A 19558-nucleotide genomic window follows, 5' to 3' on the forward strand; every position below is an offset into this window, starting at 1 on the left:
GCCATGGATTGGCAGAATGCTGTCAAAATTGTCAACGATACATCATAAATGGGACACTATTATGATAGTGAAAGCCAGATTGCCCACAATAATCCAAATAATATGTCAATATTGGGTCACTAATATACTAGTATTTATTTCTTGTAATAAAGGAAAAATGGACACATATTGATTACAGGTATAGAGAGAATATAGCAAAGAATATATTACAAAGAATACTCAGAATATGCCATTGGAATGCCAATAAAATACCTGGGATAGTTAAACTGCCATCAAAAACATTCCCAGTACGTCAAAGATCGGTCACCATGAATTACCACAAAATGTCAAGAATGGACCACTAATATGGTAGAGCTATCGAGATTGTCCCCGGCTGTTATTGTGTAAACATGGGCCACTATTGTGCCACATTATTTTATGGATTATGATGGCCACGATGCTAGCACCACATTCATCAAAGAGCACAACATCCTCGACTCCTCCAAATCCGGCTTCAGAAAAAAACACAGTGCGGAAACCGCCCTCCTCACCGGAACAGATGACCTCTGTACCCTACTGGATAGAGGAAAAACAGTAGCCCTCATCCTCCTTGACACAGTCTCTCACCGCACCCTAATAGACAGACTCCATGACTCAGGGATCCAGGACAAGGCCCTCGACTGGATCCACTCCTTTCTCTCTGGCAGAACGCAGAGGTCAGACTCCCCCTTTCCTCTTGGACCCTACACCAACCACCTGTGGAGTCCCCCAGGGGTCCTCCCAAAGCCAAACACTCTTCAACATCTACATGGCTCTGCTCGCCTCCATTGTCAGAACCTACAGACTCAACATTGTGCCATACGCAGACAACACACAAATCATCCTCTCCCTACCCAACAAACCCAACACTGCCAGACATAACTTTTGAGAAAGTATGGAAGCCGTCGCCAAATGGATGAAAAACAGCTGCCTACAACTAATCACCAACAAAACAGAAGTACTCATCATGGGCCCAACCCCAATGCCTGGAATGACACATGGTGGCCCCCCGTCCTCGGAAGGCCGCCCTCCCCCACGTAACACGCACGCAGCCTGGGAATCATCCTGGACTACAAGGTCAAAATGGACTGCCAGATCAACTCTGTCTCGTCCTCCTGCTTCCACACCCTGCGCCTCCTATGCAAGACCTTCAAATGGATCCCCCTCGAGCACAAAAGACTGTCAGACACGCCCTTGTCACCAGCAGACTCGACTACGGCAATGCACTCTATGCCGGTATAAACAAAAACCTCACTGCAAGCTACAGAACATTCAGAACTCTGCCGCAAGACTGGTCCTCAACCTGCCAAGACACTGCCACATCTCCCAGCACCTGCGCATACTCCACTGGCTCCAAATCGAGTCTAGAGTCACCTTCAAGAAGCTCACCCATGCACACAAGGCCCTCCATGACACCGGACCAGCATACCTGAACAGCCGACTCAAATTCCACGCACCTCAAAGGACCCTAAGATCAGCCCAACTCTCCTACGCCGCGGTCCCCCACACCAGAAAGACCAGATCGGGAGGCCGCTCCTTCTCCTTCCTCGTGGCCAGAGCCTGGAACGCACTTCCGCTCCACCTCAGACAGACAACATTGCTCCCCATCTTCGCAAGCATTCTCAAAACCTGGCTCTTCAACAGACCCCCTCCTTGATGGACTGGAGCCTGCTCCCACCCCCAGCGACTTGAGACCCTTATGTGTGAGTAGTTGCGCTTAACAAGCCCCTGATTGATTGAACATCTGCAGGGCATCAATTATGGGCACCATTAGGGTTTGGTGAGCCCCAGGTCCTCAAACATATTCTCAGTCTTCTGTGACCCACCATAAACATGAATGCACGCACATCAGTTCACATGTCTATATTCTCATAGATGTACAAACACATACAGGAAGACATGTATGCATACAGATTGGGAACTGTCTTAAAGTAGTAGAGAGTAGTTTCATTTTTCCTGGTTGTCAGGGCTTGGTGCACTTCCATCTTCCAATGTAGATAACGCCAGATTGCGGGTCAAATCTGTGCAATCGGAACAGTCAGCAGAAAGGGGCTAAGTACACAAGAATCAGCAAAGTCGTCCTGAGACAATATGAAAAGGCTTAAAGTAGTATTAGATAATTTAAATGTTTCCTAAACTATGTTTGCAGGACCTAGGGGTGGAGTTAATGGACAAAAAAGCAGGCAAAGGACTGCCTCTCCCTTGAGCAGCTTTATACCCCAGGCGCAACCTGTGCACACAGTTAGGTGAAGCTAGCATGCTTTAAAAGGTGTTTTTTTTACACTTCTAGTCCATAAAATATAGCCATATTTTAAAAATGGGATACTTTGATTTAAATAAAAATAGTTACATCAAGTAATAATAAATAATATTTTACAAATTCTAAGATAAAATAATGAAATTACTAATAATGTTAAAACAGAGGTACAGCTAGTCAGCTTTCTTTTGTTCTGAAGTTAATAAATACTCAAATATCTTTTTTATGATAAGTTTAAGATACAGCTTAAGACACAACTTATGTGCTGCTAATGTCGAGGAACATAAAAGCATTAAGTGAGCTAAATGTTGTCTTCACACATTCAATGAGATCGCTTTATACGGACATTTAAATCAAAGTGATTCTGAAAAGTGCCTAGACAAAACAATAACAATTAACACCCAAGTTTAGGACTAGTCCTGGGCTGAATGTCAATTACGCTGGAGTAATCGGAGTAATTTTGGTAATTTCACACTACTCATGGAAGAGGAATTTCAGATTCTAACGTAATTATGCCCACTTGTGTAATTAAGAATAATTTGGTGCTACAAATCCTACTGCAAGTGCACATTTAGTGAGGGTGTGCAGATGCTTGCACTCACTAATTGCACTCTGTTGCAATTAATGCTATTTCTTAGAGCAAAATGCACTTTCATGTCTATTTTAGATGCAAGAGTGCATTTTGCTAAACTAATGCAAAATGCTTGGAGTAAGTTGGGGGAAAATCCTACCCAAAGTGCACAATTAACAAGCGTGAGGGGCTGCTTGAGCTCGCTATCCACGGTCTGTTGCATTTATCACTGTTTCCAAATGCAAAATGCATCCTTGCATCGAATTTGGACCGCTGGGTGCATTTTGGTGCTAAGAAAATAGCACTAAACTCAGAATTAGTCCTCACATAATTCAACATGATCTGGCGGAATTTTGGGGTTATTCCACGTAATTAGGCAGCACGTAATTACACAATTTACACCCACTTAACTAAGACCATTCAATAATTGGGCCTGGTGCCGTTTTCACAGCATTAAAATAAATCAGTATTCTGCTTGGTGCAGATGGGTTGTCAATCCTGTCTCTCCTAGTATGTCAATTTTAGGAACTACCTAATACTTAACACTTCAATCAAACAAATTGAATTTGTAGAGTGATCCTTATCACCCCAGAGAGTATCCAGGCACTGGAAGTGGGGGAAAGGTTACTGCTGCTGAGCTGAGTTTGTCGAAGAGGCAGGTCTTCAGGTCCATCTTGAACTCCTGCAGGGTGGGGTATGTATGGAGGTGGAGGGGGAGTCCGTTCCAAGACCTGGCTGCCAGGTGTGAGAAGGTGCGGCCACTGCTCCCGCTTCTGTGGATGCGGGTGGAGTGGGCCATGAAGAGGGGCGAGGAATTAAGTCTGTGGGTAGGTTGGTGGAAGTTCGCGGTGTGGTTAAGGTAGGCTATGCCTTTGTTGTGTAGGACTTTGAAGGCGAAAGCGAGCAGTTTGAACTGGAACCGTTTGCTGATGGGGAGTCAGTGTAGGGCTTTGAGGTGGGGGAGATGCAGTTCTATTTTCAAGGATGATCATGGCTGCTGTGTTTTGGATGGTCTGCTTAGTAGTTCAGCAGTGATTCCCACGTAGAGGGTGTTGCTGTCGTCCAGGTAACTGCTGATGAGGCTTGGGTGACAGTGCGTCTAGTGTTGGAGTGGAGCCATTTGAAGAGTGTGGTAATCCCACTTGTGATTAAGGTCCTTGTTAACTTAAATTCTCTTTTTGTTGTGATCTGATCACCAATGATGTAGGTAAAGCATTAGACTGAATATTGCCTTGAAGCTGTCAGTAAACTATCTTAACATTGTAACACTCCGACTGAGCCATGACCTGCATAAAACATACCGACATTTAGACAATAATTAGTCCCGCTGGGAGGCTTCTATTTTTTGGGTTGCAATAGTCCTGGAAAATAGACCATCCATCACAGCCAAATGACTGACAAAAGCAATACTGTTTTTAGGTTTTCACAAATCAGTTAGCAACAGCAATATAAAATACACCTAACTGAAGAAGAAAATCAGGCATCTGGGCCTCTCCTGTATCCCAGTTATGGGATAGGTACTCCTGTTGATTTATAGCTAAGAATACTTTTTCAGCTTTTACTAATATTCGCTGTTTAAGGACTATTAGCCAGATTCATGAAGCTTAATTGCGCTCGCAAAGGGCCAGATCCTGAGAATCTGGCCCTTTGCGAGCGCAATTTTTGCATTTGGGATTCATCATCCCAAATGCAAAAATCGGTAAATGCGATTTCGCTAAATTGCGAGGAATTACATTTAAGGAATCTCTATTTGAGATTCTTTAAATGCAATTCATTAACCATTTATAAATTGCGAATTCGCAATTTCGGGCCGCTATTTACCGCGAGGTCAAACCTTGTGGTAAATAGCGAAAACTTAGAAAAATGCTTTTAAATGCATTTCTCTAAGTTGCATGTTGCACACACACATGTCCTTTGGACATGTGTGTGCGCAACACCAATGTAGATTACATTTCAGGGGTGCTACAGGGTGTCCTTTGGACACCCTTAGCACCCTTGAAATCGCTTCCTTATTTGCGATTAGCAAATTGCTAATCGCAAATAAGGAATAACTCCCCATTCATTCCTATGGGCCTTTAGCCTTTAGGCCCATAGGAATGAATGGGGAGTTATTCCTTATTTGCGATTAGCAATTTGCTAATCGCAAATAAGGAATGTGTAGGAATCGCATTTTATTTTGCGATTCCTACATGAATTCCGTTTTGCGAGTCTGTAATAGCGATTCCTTATGAATCGCTATTAAAGACTCGCAAAACGGGTCTTTGATGAATCTGGCAGTATGTCTTAATGCCTATACATTTTCATTCTCTCATCATCATTTGGATTTCTAAAACTGATACCTTTTCCTTGCTTCTTGGAGAAATTGCCAGTTTTACGCATGAACTGTATTAACTTAGATTTGGGATACCTTAATGGAACTCACCTGATGTATGTTCTCTATTTTATTTGTAAGCCTCACTAATGTGGTATTTTACAGTGTTTTGAAATAGTGAATAATGGATTATTTGAATCTGGAATGATGATGACTAAATATTAATACTTATTGAATAAATGAAACGATCTGAACTAATTGTTAATAAAAACCTTTTATGTTACACCAACGCTCTATTGATTCTTGTGAAGCCTCAGATGGACTTCAGCGTTCATGGAGTTCGATGTAAATGATGGCTCCTTCTCAATTATCCTTGTCAATGAACAAATGTCCATGTGAGCAATCGGGGAGGGTATTTAATGATCACATTCGAAGACTTAAATTTAAGAATCCCCGCTGCAACAAAGTCATGTTGAAACTTTCAGTCTCTGGAACCCACAAGGGAAAGAAACAATATAGAGAGAGTTGAAATGCTGATCAAGGTTCAAATGTAATTGTGACTGAAGAATACTCAGCAGTGAGATGAATGGCCTACGGCATCAAAGAGAACTTGCAAAAGAAACTATTGGGAGAATTGAAGATCAAACCAAACAGAGCAGAACCGATTGAGACTGATTCTGAGAATAGTGACAGTAAATCATGTACCTATTGACAAAAGATCAACACTGACACATGTTTAGTCAATTGCTAGATACAGGGCCCTTTGTCTGGGCAAGTATGCACTTATTATCGTCTGTTTGGAATTGAATAATACGTGGAGGTGCCCCATAGCGATGTTCTAGTGTTGTGAAAAGGTGCACGAGTTGCCCTTGAAAAGAAACTATGGGGCATATTCACAAGCAGTTACCTCCAATTTATCACCACCTTAACACATCAAAAGTGGAGATAGAACTTACTCCCCATTCATAAGCTGTTGCAAACAGCAGACAACACCAGTATTCCTGCGATAACAGCCCCAAAACACCACGGCGGATACCACCAACTAACGCTAATGAGATGCAGAGTAGGCGTTCCTGTGCATAAACACACAAAAAACAGCAACACCACTTTCACAACGAACTGACAGACCCACAGAGCGAATCCAAAACACGCAATAGGCTGCGGTAGCAGCAGGCATTTAACACCTAAGGCAGGTGTAAAGACGGACGACTACCTGCAGTAGAGTAGTAGTAGTACTAGTACAGCCACATCCAAAAAACGAACAACGCCATGGAGCTACTCTTCATGTAGCTCGGTGTCCCTACAGGGCCACAACACCCACCCCCACCACCCTCAGACCGCCACCACCCCCTGAACCCAGACTCGCCCCCCACCCCAGACCACCACAGAGGCAGCGCAGAGTAAGACAGCAGACCTTCCGAAAATGCACCACTCTCACAGACCTAATGCCCGAGGAAGTCATTGCCCACTACAGGCTCAAAAGGACAGCAATTCACCGCATCATGACGCACATCGCCCACAGGCTGACAGTCCCAACACAGCGGAGAACCAACATGCCGGCAGACAAAACACCTTTGAAGCACTGCTCTGCTCTTATGACCCTACCCCAGTACCCTGCAGGTCAGCGTCCCGCGGCGGTGGGCCCATGTGGCTCGCTGTGCATCTGAGGCCACAAGCCCTGTGTAACTCATGTCATCCCCCTTGTAGTCCTGACATTGCATGTCCGAGTGCCTGATGACTGATGGTGTAGTTGCCTACTTCAGCTACTTCCTTCGGGCTGGCTAACACTCACCCCACACACAGGCAGCACAGGCATCACTGGATTGCTGGACCTGCCAACACATTCTGCCGAACCAAATATCAAGTCTTCTTTCCCTGCACTGTCACAGGTGATCAAGGATATGCACTCTATCTTGGATGATGACACCCCTCCGAGATCTGAACACACCCGACCAGAGGCAGTACAATGTGGCCAACATACGTACCAGGGGCATCGTTGAATGCACATTTGGCGTGTTGAAGTCACGTTTCAGGTGCCTGGACGGCACAGTTGGGAAGCTCCTCTGCAGCCCGGACAGCGTGTGCAAGCGGATAGTTACATGTTGTGTGATGCACAACATCTGTGTGCACATAAGGGCCCCATGGATCCCAGTTCCAGAGGTACCAGCCGATGATGTTGTTGATGGGGCAGGTGGCCCACATCCCTCTGCAGCAGCAGCAGGAATGGCCTGTAGGAATACCATCATTGGCACTTACTTCTCATGAGCACATCACATTGTGACCGTCCATGGCAATCAAGCAACATTAGAAAATATCCAAATGCACTTTATGTGTGAATAAAACATTTCTGCAGGTTTCAGCTTGCACCTGTACATTTTGATGTTACATTTCCCTGCGTTTCAGATAGGATTTGGCAGGTTGTGCACATTTGCTGAACTAGTTGTGTCCTGTGTTCAAATGTGGTGGGGGTGTTGTTTGTCCCGGGATGTTGTCGCCGCCGGGGTGCAATCCTGATTGTGCTGCGTATGCTGCACGGTGGGTGTGACGCTCCTGCGGCTCTGATTTGTCTGCCACAGTTCTCTTTCTTGCGGTGTGCCTGTTGGTTCTGTTCTTCCATGATGCTTGAATGTTGTGGTGTACATGTTGTCCTCTTCAGTTGGCCAGGGTGTATCCGTGGTACTATGCTGTTGATGATTTGTGTTCAGTAGCATTTTCCATATGCTGTTCTTGTACTATTTTCCCACATTGCCGTGAGTATTGCAGCCTTCGCGCTGTTTGTCACTGTTTTCTTATCATGCCTTTGCCCATCGCAGGTTTTGCCGCATTGGGGTTTGTGTTTTTATCATTGTCGAGGTGGTTGTTTTGTGGACATTGTCCGCGGTGTCGACAAACTATCGCATGCTAACGCTGTGTTGTCACAGGGTTATTTTCCCGCATTGGACTGCGATGTTGAAAGTAGCGTTACGCTACTCTTGCTGTAGTTATCGCATGTTCTTGTGAATATACCCCATGGCGTCATAAACTTTAAATTAGCACACTTCTAAAACTAACTTAGCACTGACAAGAGAAAAAGTGTACCGAGTGGGTCCAGAGGCTTAAGGGGGCAGTGCATGCAATTCTGCCCTGAACAAAAATTTCAGCATAAAAAAAGTTAATACCAAAAAATGAAAATGGGTATGTTGCTCCAGCTTTAATTTTCTTGTGAACCATATAACTAGGAGGCAAATGACATAGAACATCTCTGACAAATGTCAGAATCATTCCATGGAATCTGTTTATGGTCAAAATATAGCTGCTGTTTTTTGACATAAAGAGCCTGTTTCACAAAACATTTGCTGTGCGTAACTCTTGTAGGACTACAGGCGTATCTCTACGTTCAAGACGCGAGCCAGGAGTATCTTACTTACTTCTGGAATTCCAGCAGTGATTCAGGAGTACTACACGGGTAAGCCACACCCACTCAGTAAAGTCTTTGTGTGTCAGGCCCAATGTCTTTTAATGAATACTACTTTCTTTTTACACCAATTTTTATTGTATCAGAAAACTGCATTTCAATGATTAATATGTATTTCATGTTCATTCCATAGTTTGTTGGTAGTTGAATCTCGATATGTTTGCACACACAATAGTGCAATAATCTATACGATTTTTCTTTGATTTCAGGTGCTTTCCTCATTCCATACCTAATAATGATGATATTTACTGGACTGCCTCTGTACCTTCTTGAATCTGCTTTAGGACAGTTTGCCAGTTTGGGTCCAGTTCTGGTGTGGAGAGCTGCTCCGTTTTTTCAAGGTAGTATGATAGAGCTGCGAATGTAGTAAAATCTTATCTTCATCTATTTAATATTATTTATTGATACTTTCGGCTTTTCTTGATTATCATACATTTTTATTTTCTCTATGTTCTTCCGTTCCTTTAGTGTCTCAGCTTGTACAACTGCACGTATTTCTTATTCCTGATATATTTTCCTTATAGCCTGGTTATATTTAAAATAATCTGCTCAACTGAAAGATTAATATTTGCTTTTGTTGTAATAGCATAGACATCTAAATTTAAATTGAGCATGCTCAGTTGTCATCGCCAAAATATTTCTCCGCAAATGTTTTTATCAAAAGGGAAATCCTTATTTTGTTCCGGAATGTCATAGGACACTTTGAATGCTTTCAGCCGACGAAATCAATATATTATTAATCGCATGGAGCTGTTAACTGTAGTTAGAGACCCACTGGAATTAAAAGAGACCTTGAAATAATGCCCTCGAATGGGAAATCTAAGGTCATTCATGCACATATCTAGTGTAGTCAATTAACACTCTTCTATGCTCCTTTCCTATGTGTACTCCCAACATTTGGTATTACTGCCGTTGAGTAAAGGAGGGAGTGTCTTCGGCACCTAACCAAAAAACTGTGTAATTCTAGACACACTTTATCGCCAAGTTTCTAAAATTACAAAATGTGAAATGTAAATATGTTTGAGCCAACAATCCTGTGTTCTACCTAGTAGTGTCATATTTGCATGCTCTCATCTTCTCGTCCAGTTTTGTACTAGTTTCCGTAAGAAGATGTCGATCAGACTCCACACACTGTAGGGTTTTATGTCCTGCATGCACCTCGTGTTTGAGAGGTAAAGTGCCCTATCGCTCCTTTGAGCTGAGCCCTTACTATATTAAATATCAACTAGCAAGATGGCTAATGGGAGGTTTTCTGAAAGGTTCTTCTCTCTCCCTACCTCTCCTGAATAAAACAACCTCATAGAAAACCTTATCAATCAGCATGGTGGGGCTACTGGTTTCCTGATGAGATACCCAATTGCTTGGGCACGTGCATTGTGGTCTATCCTCTCTACCTATTGCAAGTACCATTATCTTTCTTGTGAAAATGGAGCTGATACTGTTCTTAACCGTTTATTACCTTGTGCTATGAAATGCTTTGGTGGAAAATCCAACATGATACTGTACCCCGAAATGTAAAACTGTGGCTAGTTTTACAATTGAGCCTGGAAAATAATACAATCTGTCTTGAAAGTTACTTTCCATTTTTTCTTTCCATTCTTTATTTCGATCGATTAGATCATAAAAGATTACATCCGAAATTAAAAACACAATTAATTTTAACAGTATCCATTGAACACGAATTAAAAAAGGACAGGGCAGATTACATCCCAATATACAGATTCGGGCTGTCACAAATCGAAAGTTAGATTTAAAAGAAATTGATGTAGAACTTATACCGAATGTGTATCAAAATTCATGCAACAAGTACGTATGTGCCAGATTGCAGTTAAAAATTTAGATACCACAAACACTATCGGGGGTGAAACATCCGTCTTCAAAATTCTGTAAGCAGGCAAGTAATGCCTAAACCCTAAGCTTTTAAGGAGGGGAACCAGCCAATACTTTCTGGGTTTCTGGTAGGCCTTGCAAAAAAAATATGACTTGCAAATAATTTTCCTGTTGGTGTGGGCATGCTGGGCAATGCTCTGGAGTAGGGGGCTGAGACCAGGCACTGGTGAGTGCTCTGAGAGGGAGTGTGCCGTACCTCCATTGTAGGAATAATTTTCTTGTCAGGACAGGGCTAATTATATCAAGGACAAGTTTCCGGTGATATGAGTCTTTGGATTGAATAAATAAGTGTGTTAATGGCCCCATGCGTGGATTCTGTAACAGAAATGTTATTTTAGAGTCATAATAGTCCTTTGATAGAGATTTGCGTTAAACCTTGCTACAAGCATTTGCTGGATCTAACCACAGTTCCGGCCTTCCCACACTCTCACATGTCTTTTTTATATATTTTAGCCAGGGAATGTTCGTTATGTTTGGTAAGGATAAAATCTCTTGCAATTCCATCCTGTAGCTCAAGAGCTCTGGGGTACTCCAGATTTGTCGCCAGAAGGTTAGTGGTTTTAACCCCAGTTCTTCCTCAATTGTTCTTAGGCCCAGGTCTAATCTGAGCGGGAGGAGTGGGATGCTTGGTGGTAAGGCTACCATCTGCTTGATGAATTTATTCTCAGTGGTTGTCAAGTTTTGGGCAGATATATGCCCCCACAGCTCCCCCCGTGTGTGACTGCCCCCCGTGCCTGCATTTTATAAATTTGGAGCACTGGGCCGAGGGGTTTGTAAGTTGATCTGTTTGCCATCCTGGAAAGACCACCCGTTAACTGCACTAATTTTATATTTGCCTTCGTCCGATATGTGTCCCAGGTCATATTTTGATTGATGGTCACCCCTAGGTACTCAAATGTGTGGACCCTCTCTAATCTCAGTGTGCCTATGGTGGGGTTGGGACGTGTTGAGGGTGGAGGACTAAGAATCATATCTTTAGTTTTCAGGGCATTGATCTCCAGTCCCCGCTCAACACAGAAGGTTGCAAACCCATCCAAGACCCGTTGTATTCCCATTGGGGATTTTGACAGCAGCAGGGTGTCATCCGCAAACATAATAGCGGGCACCCTGGTGCCGTTGAGCTTTGGGGCATCAATGTCGGCTATCCTAGTCAGGTGGTCGATTACCCCATTAAAAAAGAGGCAGAACAGGGTGGGTGCAAGCACACAACCCTGTCTCACCCCCCTGTCAACGGGGAATCTTCCTGAGAGCATCCCATTTCTACCACACCTGACCCGTGCATAGTTTTCTTGGTGCAATCTTATCAAGATATTCAGGATGTCAGAGGGAATACCCATCTCCGCCAACACGGACCACAATCTGGATCTTGGAACCAAATCGAAGGTGGCACGCAAGTCTACAAAGACCGTGTATAAGCTGCAACCCTCGATTATAGCAGTTTTCCAAAACAAAAGATTCAGTCAGAAAATCTGGTCCGTTGTTGGAACCTTTCTTCAGAAGCCTGCTTCATAAGGGCTAAGAATGGAGAACTCCTCGATCCAGTTTTGGAGGCGATCCAATATCAGCCTGCCGAATAGTTTTTGGGACACATCGATGAGGCTGATGGGCCTGTAGTTGGCTGGAAACAGAGGCAATCCCTTCTTAAATATAGGGACAATCTCTGCTCCCAGCCAAGTACAGGGCCCCACCACGCCCCTCAAAACGGCATTAAAAATTGGCAACAGGTAGGGAGCCCATATATCTGGTTCTTGTTTAAATATGTCGCCCGGGAGCCCATCTAGGCCAGGCGCCTTTCCTGAAGCCAGCCCTGAAATGGCCGCCCGTACCTCCACCTCTGTAAAAATATCCCCCTCTAGCAGTGTACCCATAGTTGGAAATACCTTGGTTGGGGCCCTATCTCCATCCGTGTACAAGGTCTGGAAATGATCTTGCCAGACCTTGGCTGAGATGTTAGGCTCAATGGCAGGAGACAGTTCCTCAGACCATGTATTCACTAGTCGCCAAAACTTCCAGGAGTCCCTAACAGCTAGTGTGATAGCCAAATTCTCCCATTTATCGTAGTCCCATTCTGCCTTAGCGTCGGTGATCAGCCGCTTATAATCCCTTCTCCTTTCCTGTATAAGAGATCAGTTTTTGCCTTCCTTAATGGTAGTCAATAGGTCAGATTTGGCCTTTCGGCATGCCACATTATACCAAGTAGGGCAATGTGGCCTCCCTCCCCTTGACTTACCCATAGAGAAAAGAACTTCTGCCATGGACTTGATTAGGTCCTCATGTGCCGACCAGAGTTTTGTGTGTGCATCGCCGGTGTTAGGTTGCTCAATTAATGCGCACACCTTTTCAAATATGGGAATGACACGGGCATATAGCCGTGAAACTTTCTCTGGTTTGGCGGCTAGCTTTCCCCACCTCACTGTCCGATTATTATTGGCCAGGGACAACCCCATAGCTGGCACGTCAGCGACAGCCCCGTTTACATTATCAATGCCAGGGAAGGAGTATTCTAGTTCTAACACGTTGTGGTCGCTATCCTCCCTGGCTATCACCCTGAAGTCCTCAATATGCGACAAGGAAGACAGTTGAATTAAAATATAATCCAATCTTGACTCCCTACCTACTCTGTTGAATGTACATTTAGGGGGAATGTCAGACTTCATGCATCCATTGCAGGCCCTGATGCCATGTTTGAGGGTTAGAGTGGTGATCTGTACTGCAAGGGGTGTCCAAGCTCTGGGGGGGGGGGCCGTCTTGGGAGGGACTAGCCACAACGCATCCTCCTCCAGTGGTATCCCATCGGATAATCCTGCGAGAGGCTCGAAATGGCAGTTCAGATCGCCTCCAATCAAGAATGGAATTCCCTGAGGGACATCACTAAGGAAGGCGGAGAGTTCCTCGATGGTACTCGATTCCCGGGTTATATTTACCGGCCTGGAATAGACATTTACCAGTGTCAGTTTACTGTTATTTGGCTATTCCAGAATGACACATTGAATGTCATCCGAGGCTGTGGGATGGGCTGTGGCCTTACAACCTAGGTGTGTGGCCACCCAAATCGCAAGGCCGCCAGAAGGCCGCCCCTTGCCCCCCCATCTCGCAAAAGTAGAGAATACCGCAAACCTTGGACGGGTGTGTTCCTCTCGCGCCCAAGTTTCTTGGAATAAACAAATGTCTTTACAGCCTACAAATGTGCTCCACTCTGGGCAGTCTAGCTTCTTTCCCACACCGGCCAAGTTCCAAGAGAGTATCTTTAAGGATGCGGTCTGGGATTGGAAATGGAACTTGAACTTGAAGCAATCCTCTTGTCATATGGACTAACCAGGGATGTTATTGTTTGGGCCGAAACCCCTAGATTGCCTGGCAGTTCCCTATGAGTGTGCGACATCCCTGGGACGTGGTCTTGGCATTCCTGGTCATAGTGTTGTTCAACACGGGGCATAATCCCTAAGATTCGATCAGTATGATTGGTGGATGGGATGATGTTACCCTCCTGGTCACCCCTAATTTGCTGTTGTCCCCCCCTGCCTCGTCTGAGAATGTCAATCAATCATATCCAGGCAGCTAAAGCTGTTATATGTAGTAAGGTAGGCGGGCTGCCTGGGTATGTAGCGATGAAAATCTCCTCCCTCCCTGCCTCCCCACCCACCCCTTCGCCTAGGGACTCGTTCCATTTTCAAAAATCTAAATCTGTTTCTATGATGAAAGCAGATTTTTAGTATCTTCAACCCTTTCTGTGCCAAGGACGTAACAGTTACGTCCCCCACCATGGTGGCCATGTGCTGAGGACGTAACCGTTACGTCCTCTGCAAACGTGCAGGAAATCCATCTTCTGTATACCGCAGGGGGATTTCATTTTTTTAAATGTATTTACAGCCTCAGGAGCAGGGGAAGTGCTTCCCTGCCACTTGTATCGGGAGACCTGGGGGAATGCCACATGGAAGGAAGTTTGTTGCTCCTGGAAGATTCCAGAACCTTCCATTACAGAAATGTGAGGAAATTTGTTTTTTGTAGTCAAAGGTTGAGGTTTGCAAGGCATTCAGGGTAACAAAACATGGTGAGAGGCATGCAAGTCAGTCCACCCTGGATAACCCTAGGTTGGCTAGGTTTTCCTGGGTGCCGGCTGAGCTAGGGTCCAAAATGTAAGGGAACAAAAATAGTAAAAAAAAGCATGGCTGGGCCCAGGAGCTCTGACAGGGCCCCATGGCCCCTGGGCACCGTACTCCGGCCTGCCACACTGCCAAGGGCCCAGGACAGGGTTCTGTCAGGTTCCGGGAGGCCTCCCCTGCTTTGCCTGCATGATAAAATGCCTTCAGGCCTGGGTTGAAGCTCTGCCAGGGCACTCTTTCGAGCCACAGGCCTGAGGCCTAGTTGGGGCTCCAAGCATCGAGGCCGAAGGTTCCCCTGAGTTTGGCCATATGGTTGCATACCAAGCAAGCAGATGACTGGGCTGCCCAGGAAGTCCCCAACAGGGGTAATATGCTTTCTTGAGCCCATCCAGGGCTCCCGGAGGCCCGATGCGTGCACCTTCCTTTCTTTGTGTCTCATGGATTACAAGAAAGGAGGGTAGTCTTCCTTTGGATTACTAGGGACAAGGTACCCAGGAGCCACTTGTGGTCCGGCGGTTCTCAGCTAGTAACCAGAAGGCCCAGGAACGGGCCCCCCAGGAGGTTCTGGTGTGGTGGTCCCCCAATCCTGATTGCCGTTCATCTGGCCTGAGGAGGCTTCCCATGCTGGCCTGGTTCAGAATCAATGGGCCCAGACTAGAATCTGTCTTCTGGCACACTGCATGGCCATGCCTCTGGGATGAGCTCCTGCGGGCCCAAGAAGGCCGGGCCCCTCTGTCCCCCAGATTACATAAAAGGGGGTATTTATCCTCCAGATTACTAAGGAGAGGGTATCTTGGACCCCCTTGAGGTCTGGCAATTCTGAGGCTGGTAAGCCATAGTCTGGACCTGGCCTCTGTGTCCCCAAGGGGCCCGGGTCCACACCTGCCTCCCAGCCCTTTTGAAGGGCCTTTCCTCTGAGTCTGCCTTCCCTGGGAGCAGGCAGGGATGTAAAGCTGGCATCCCTGTGCAGGGCGGCCTGCTAGGGGAGAGCCCGGCCAGGACTGTGTGCCCCGATCGATTGGGCATGCTTGGTCTCTGTAGGGATGGACTTCTTGGCCAGGCTGATGTTTCAAGCAAGAGCTTCCACCCTGCCAGGGACTGTCTGACTCGAGGGCCTGCCGCTTGGCAGAATTTCTTCCCCTAACCAGCAGAGCGATGGCTGAGCAGCCATGGCAAGGTGCACCCCCCCAGTGGTCTGACAAGTGTGGAAAGAGTTGGGTGGCCACCTGGCGGTCCTGTTCCCCCGTGCCACACTGTCCGCTCCCTCTGCCCACCGTATTTCCGCAGCAGCTCAGAATGACTTCCATGGGGTGTCATTGAACCCTGACATCATCCAGGGAGTGTAAGTGTTTTGTAAACGTTTCTGAGACTTAAAGCTATATACTAAGCTACTGTATAAGCTAAATTACTATTCTTTCTGTACTGCTAATGTGTGACAACAACATATGTCATCTGAGTGACTGTGTGACTGTCTGTATAAGTGTGTATGTGGGTGTCTGAGTGGCTGTGTGGGTGTGTGAGTGGCTGATAGGTCTGTCAGTGAGTATGTGAGTGGCTGTATGTGTCTGTGAATAGGGTTGTGGGTGGTTTTCTGTGTGTGTGAGTGGCTGTTTGAGTGGTTGAATGTGTGTTGGAGTGTGTGAGAGGTTGTATGTCTTTATCAGTGGTTGTAGTGGTATGTGGATGGGTGTATGAGTGTTTGAGTGGTGGTGTGGCTGTATCTGTGGCTGTAAGGGTGTGTGTGTGATTGTATGGGTGTGTGAGTGGCTTTTTGAGTGGGTATTTGAGTTTGTTGGTGGCCGAGTGGCTGTACTAAGGGGTGAGTGTCTGTGTGAGTGGCTGTATGGGTGAGTGAGCAGGTTTGTGAGTGGCTTTATGGATGTGTAAATAGGTATGTAAGTGGTTGTGTGGGTATGTGAGTGGGTGTATCAGTGAGTGAGTGGCTGTGTTGAGAGGCGGTATGGGTGAGTGGGTGTGTGAGTGGCCGTATGGGTAAGTGTGTAGATGGGTGAGTGATGTATAGGCAAGTGAGTGGTTATGTGTTTAGCCATATGGATGAGTGAGTGGTTGTGTGTATGGCTGTATGAGTGAGTCAGTGTGTGAGTGGCTCTATGGATGAGTGAGTGAGTGGGTATGTGAGTAGTTGTATGGGTCTGTGAATGGGTATGTGAGTGGTTGTGGGGGGTTTGAGTAGGTGTATGAGAGGCTATATGGGGTGAGAGTGGGTGGGTGAGTAGTTCTGTGGATGATGTAATCAGTGATGTAATCTGATACGTCATCTGTGATGTCACTGACCATGTCATGAGCAATGTCATATGTGAGGTCATAAGCTTTTGCATTGCAGGGGTGTAAGTTATGGTTAGCTCAGGTAACTATAACTGCTGAATTTTTATGATTTTGTACGAGTGAAATCTGAGCCAAATCACAATGTCCCTGTAATCTTTAGTTTTTTCAGTGAATTTCAACGTTTAAAAAAATTCTATTTCCTAACTATAACGTTCCTGTAACCTTTGTTTTTTTCAGTTGATGTCAAAGGTTTTTTCCATTCAATTTCCTAACTATAATGTCCCTGTAACCTTTGTTTTTTTCTGTGAATTTTGAAGGTTTTTTAAATTTAATTTCTTAACTGTAACCTTTGTGAATGGGTGTGTGATTAACTGACTGGGTCTGTGAGTGCGGGTGTTGAGTGGATGTATGGGTCTGTGAGTGGGTGTCTGAGTCACTGTATGGCTTTGTAAGAGGTTGTATGAGCGGCTGTATGGGTGTGAGTGTCCACAAAGTATTTCAGATCATCTTTCAAAGTGTAATTGCCAAGTAAACACACTTGCTTTGCCTTTGTCAGGCCCAGGAGGTCATGATCATTTGTCCTTTATAGAATTAGAGCTTCATTTGGGACACCTGCTATGTTTATATATGGAAGTTTTTCTCATTGAGATTTAATTTCTGTAAAAATTAAGCAGGTCCTCGTGCCAGCTCCCCTGCAACAGTTCTCCTGTCCACCTTGCGTGCAGTCCACTGGCTACCCTCTGCTGCCTGTCTACCTGCTACCCTCTGTTTTTGCCTCCTATGATTGTTTCTTCCTCTGTTTTGTCTTTTCTGCTCCTTTACTTGCCCTCAGTTTTGCCTCTTCTGCTTGTTTTTCTGCCCTCTGTTTTGCCTTTTCTGCTTGTTTTCAGCCCTCCGTTTTGCCTTACCTGCTAATTTTTCTGCCCTCTGTTTTGACCTCTTCTGTTTTGTTTTGCAATTTCTGCTAGTTTTTTTGCTCTCTGTTTTGCCTTTTCTGCTCATTTTTCTGCCCTCTGTTTTCCCTCTATGTGGAAAAAAGGAGGGATGCAGCTGTGACTATCCTAAAATACATGACACCTGGCTATACTTTTCATAGCAGAGCCAATCCATCCTACCCTCTGGACCATAATGATCTTATGACTCTTTGCAACATCAAAGTTCTTATATACATTACGCTAGTGGATGACCGTGTTACCTAGCTCCTACCAAGAGTCCTCCTGATTCTGTCTTAGTGGTGGTACACCTGCCATTATCCTGACATATGGACAGTCCTCCGGCGACAGGCTTAATATTGTGGTATCTACCTTATTTCCCACATGCCTGATTATTCTGCTAGCACTTCCATCCATGTCTGTTTGATCCTGGTGCCTAGTTGCTGGTAGAATTTGTGATTGGTTGTTCTACGGAACATTTGGTTTGGGCATCATTTATGTCCAGTATGTCAGAAGTGGCTACGCCTACAGGCTGTGACAGACCATGACTTTGGGCTGAATTTCTTTTTGCACCCGTTTTTGTTTTATTTTGCGTGGGTTCATTCCTTCATTCCTTCTGGGTTCATGTTCTCATTAGCCTTAACGTCGACATCAGACTTTGGTGACTTTTATTATGTGGTATTCGATTGTGATGGGAGCTTCTTGATAGGTTTTAAATGTGCCTCCAAAATCATTGTGAACCTGCTACAAATCTCCTTGATATTTACATCACCTGGAGTTAATTTATTGTGTCCTCTTTCAACGACTGACTGGCCAAGTCCTGGTTTAGCCCAAGTAGGCCTGATGCTTGTCCGCTTACCTTTAGTGGCAGGTTCTGTTGAGGTGTTAGAACTGATTTGCTTCGATAGGAAGCAGAGCACTCTGGCATTGGTTGTGTTGGTATCAACCGTCAGAGTACTATCAGTGATAGTAGGGCTGTGAACAAGAACTAATGCCCCCACAGATTTAACAATTTCTTCCTCTGTTATACTGTCATTTAGGATGGTAATAGTGTCACTTACAGAAATTTCAACAAACCACCCAGATTGCAATCATGATCCAGAGACATCCTACGTTCTGTTAGGGAGATGTTGGTTAACACAACCACTATCACACTTTCCAGCCTGGTGTCAATGTTTGTGGGTTTAAGTGGGCATCTTACTGGCAGGGCGAAGCTGACATTAGCATTTCTCTTACCCATGCTGTTAGAAGAATCTTCTGCAATAATTTATTTCCCAGAAATGTATCACTCACCTCTGCCTTTTATGTTCCTCTCACGAGTCAGAAGGGTGGCCCAGCCCAGCCCAGCCTCTATCGGGTGTAGACTGGCGCAGATGGTCCTGCTCTTTGCCTGCTCTTCGCCAGGGCACGACCCACTTGCATACAGTGCTGCGGGACACCTCAGATAGTTTGATAAAAAACAGAAAGGATAGTTTTATGGCACGCCGGCGCCTTGCCAGCCCCTACGTGATGGCCTGGAAAGCTGGGCATTAGGTCCCAACCAAGCGAGCACACCCGGTTGTCAGGGCAGCAGCAGGACAGGATTAGTGCAGCTGAGCGAAGCTCCTGCTCTGTGGGACGCTTCAGATAATTTTATGATGCTCCAGAGCCTTGTCAGCCCACACATGATGGCCTGAAAGCTGGGAGATGGAGTCTCACCACCTGGATCGTCCCACCCCAGCAAGTACAACCAGTGG

The 19558-nt window shown here is 45.4% G+C and overlaps 1 protein-coding gene across 1 annotated transcript in view; it reads left to right on the top strand.

Moving 5' to 3' along the window:
* LOC147718734 (sodium- and chloride-dependent neutral and basic amino acid transporter B(0+)-like) overlaps positions 1-19558 on the top strand; it is a 746574-nt gene that overhangs the window by 136398 nt on the left and 590618 nt on the right. Inside the window, exon 3 of the mRNA XM_086966771.1 lies at positions 8821-8952. Coding sequence (XP_086822897.1) covers positions 8821-8952 — 132 coding nt within the window. The remainder of the gene's footprint in view (positions 1-8820; positions 8953-19558) is intronic.

The sequence above is a fragment of the Lissotriton vulgaris genome, chromosome 4_1 (assembly GCF_964263255.1).
Source record: "Lissotriton vulgaris chromosome 4_1, aLisVul1.2, whole genome shotgun sequence".
Taxonomy (NCBI): domain Eukaryota; kingdom Metazoa; phylum Chordata; class Amphibia; order Caudata; family Salamandridae; genus Lissotriton; species Lissotriton vulgaris.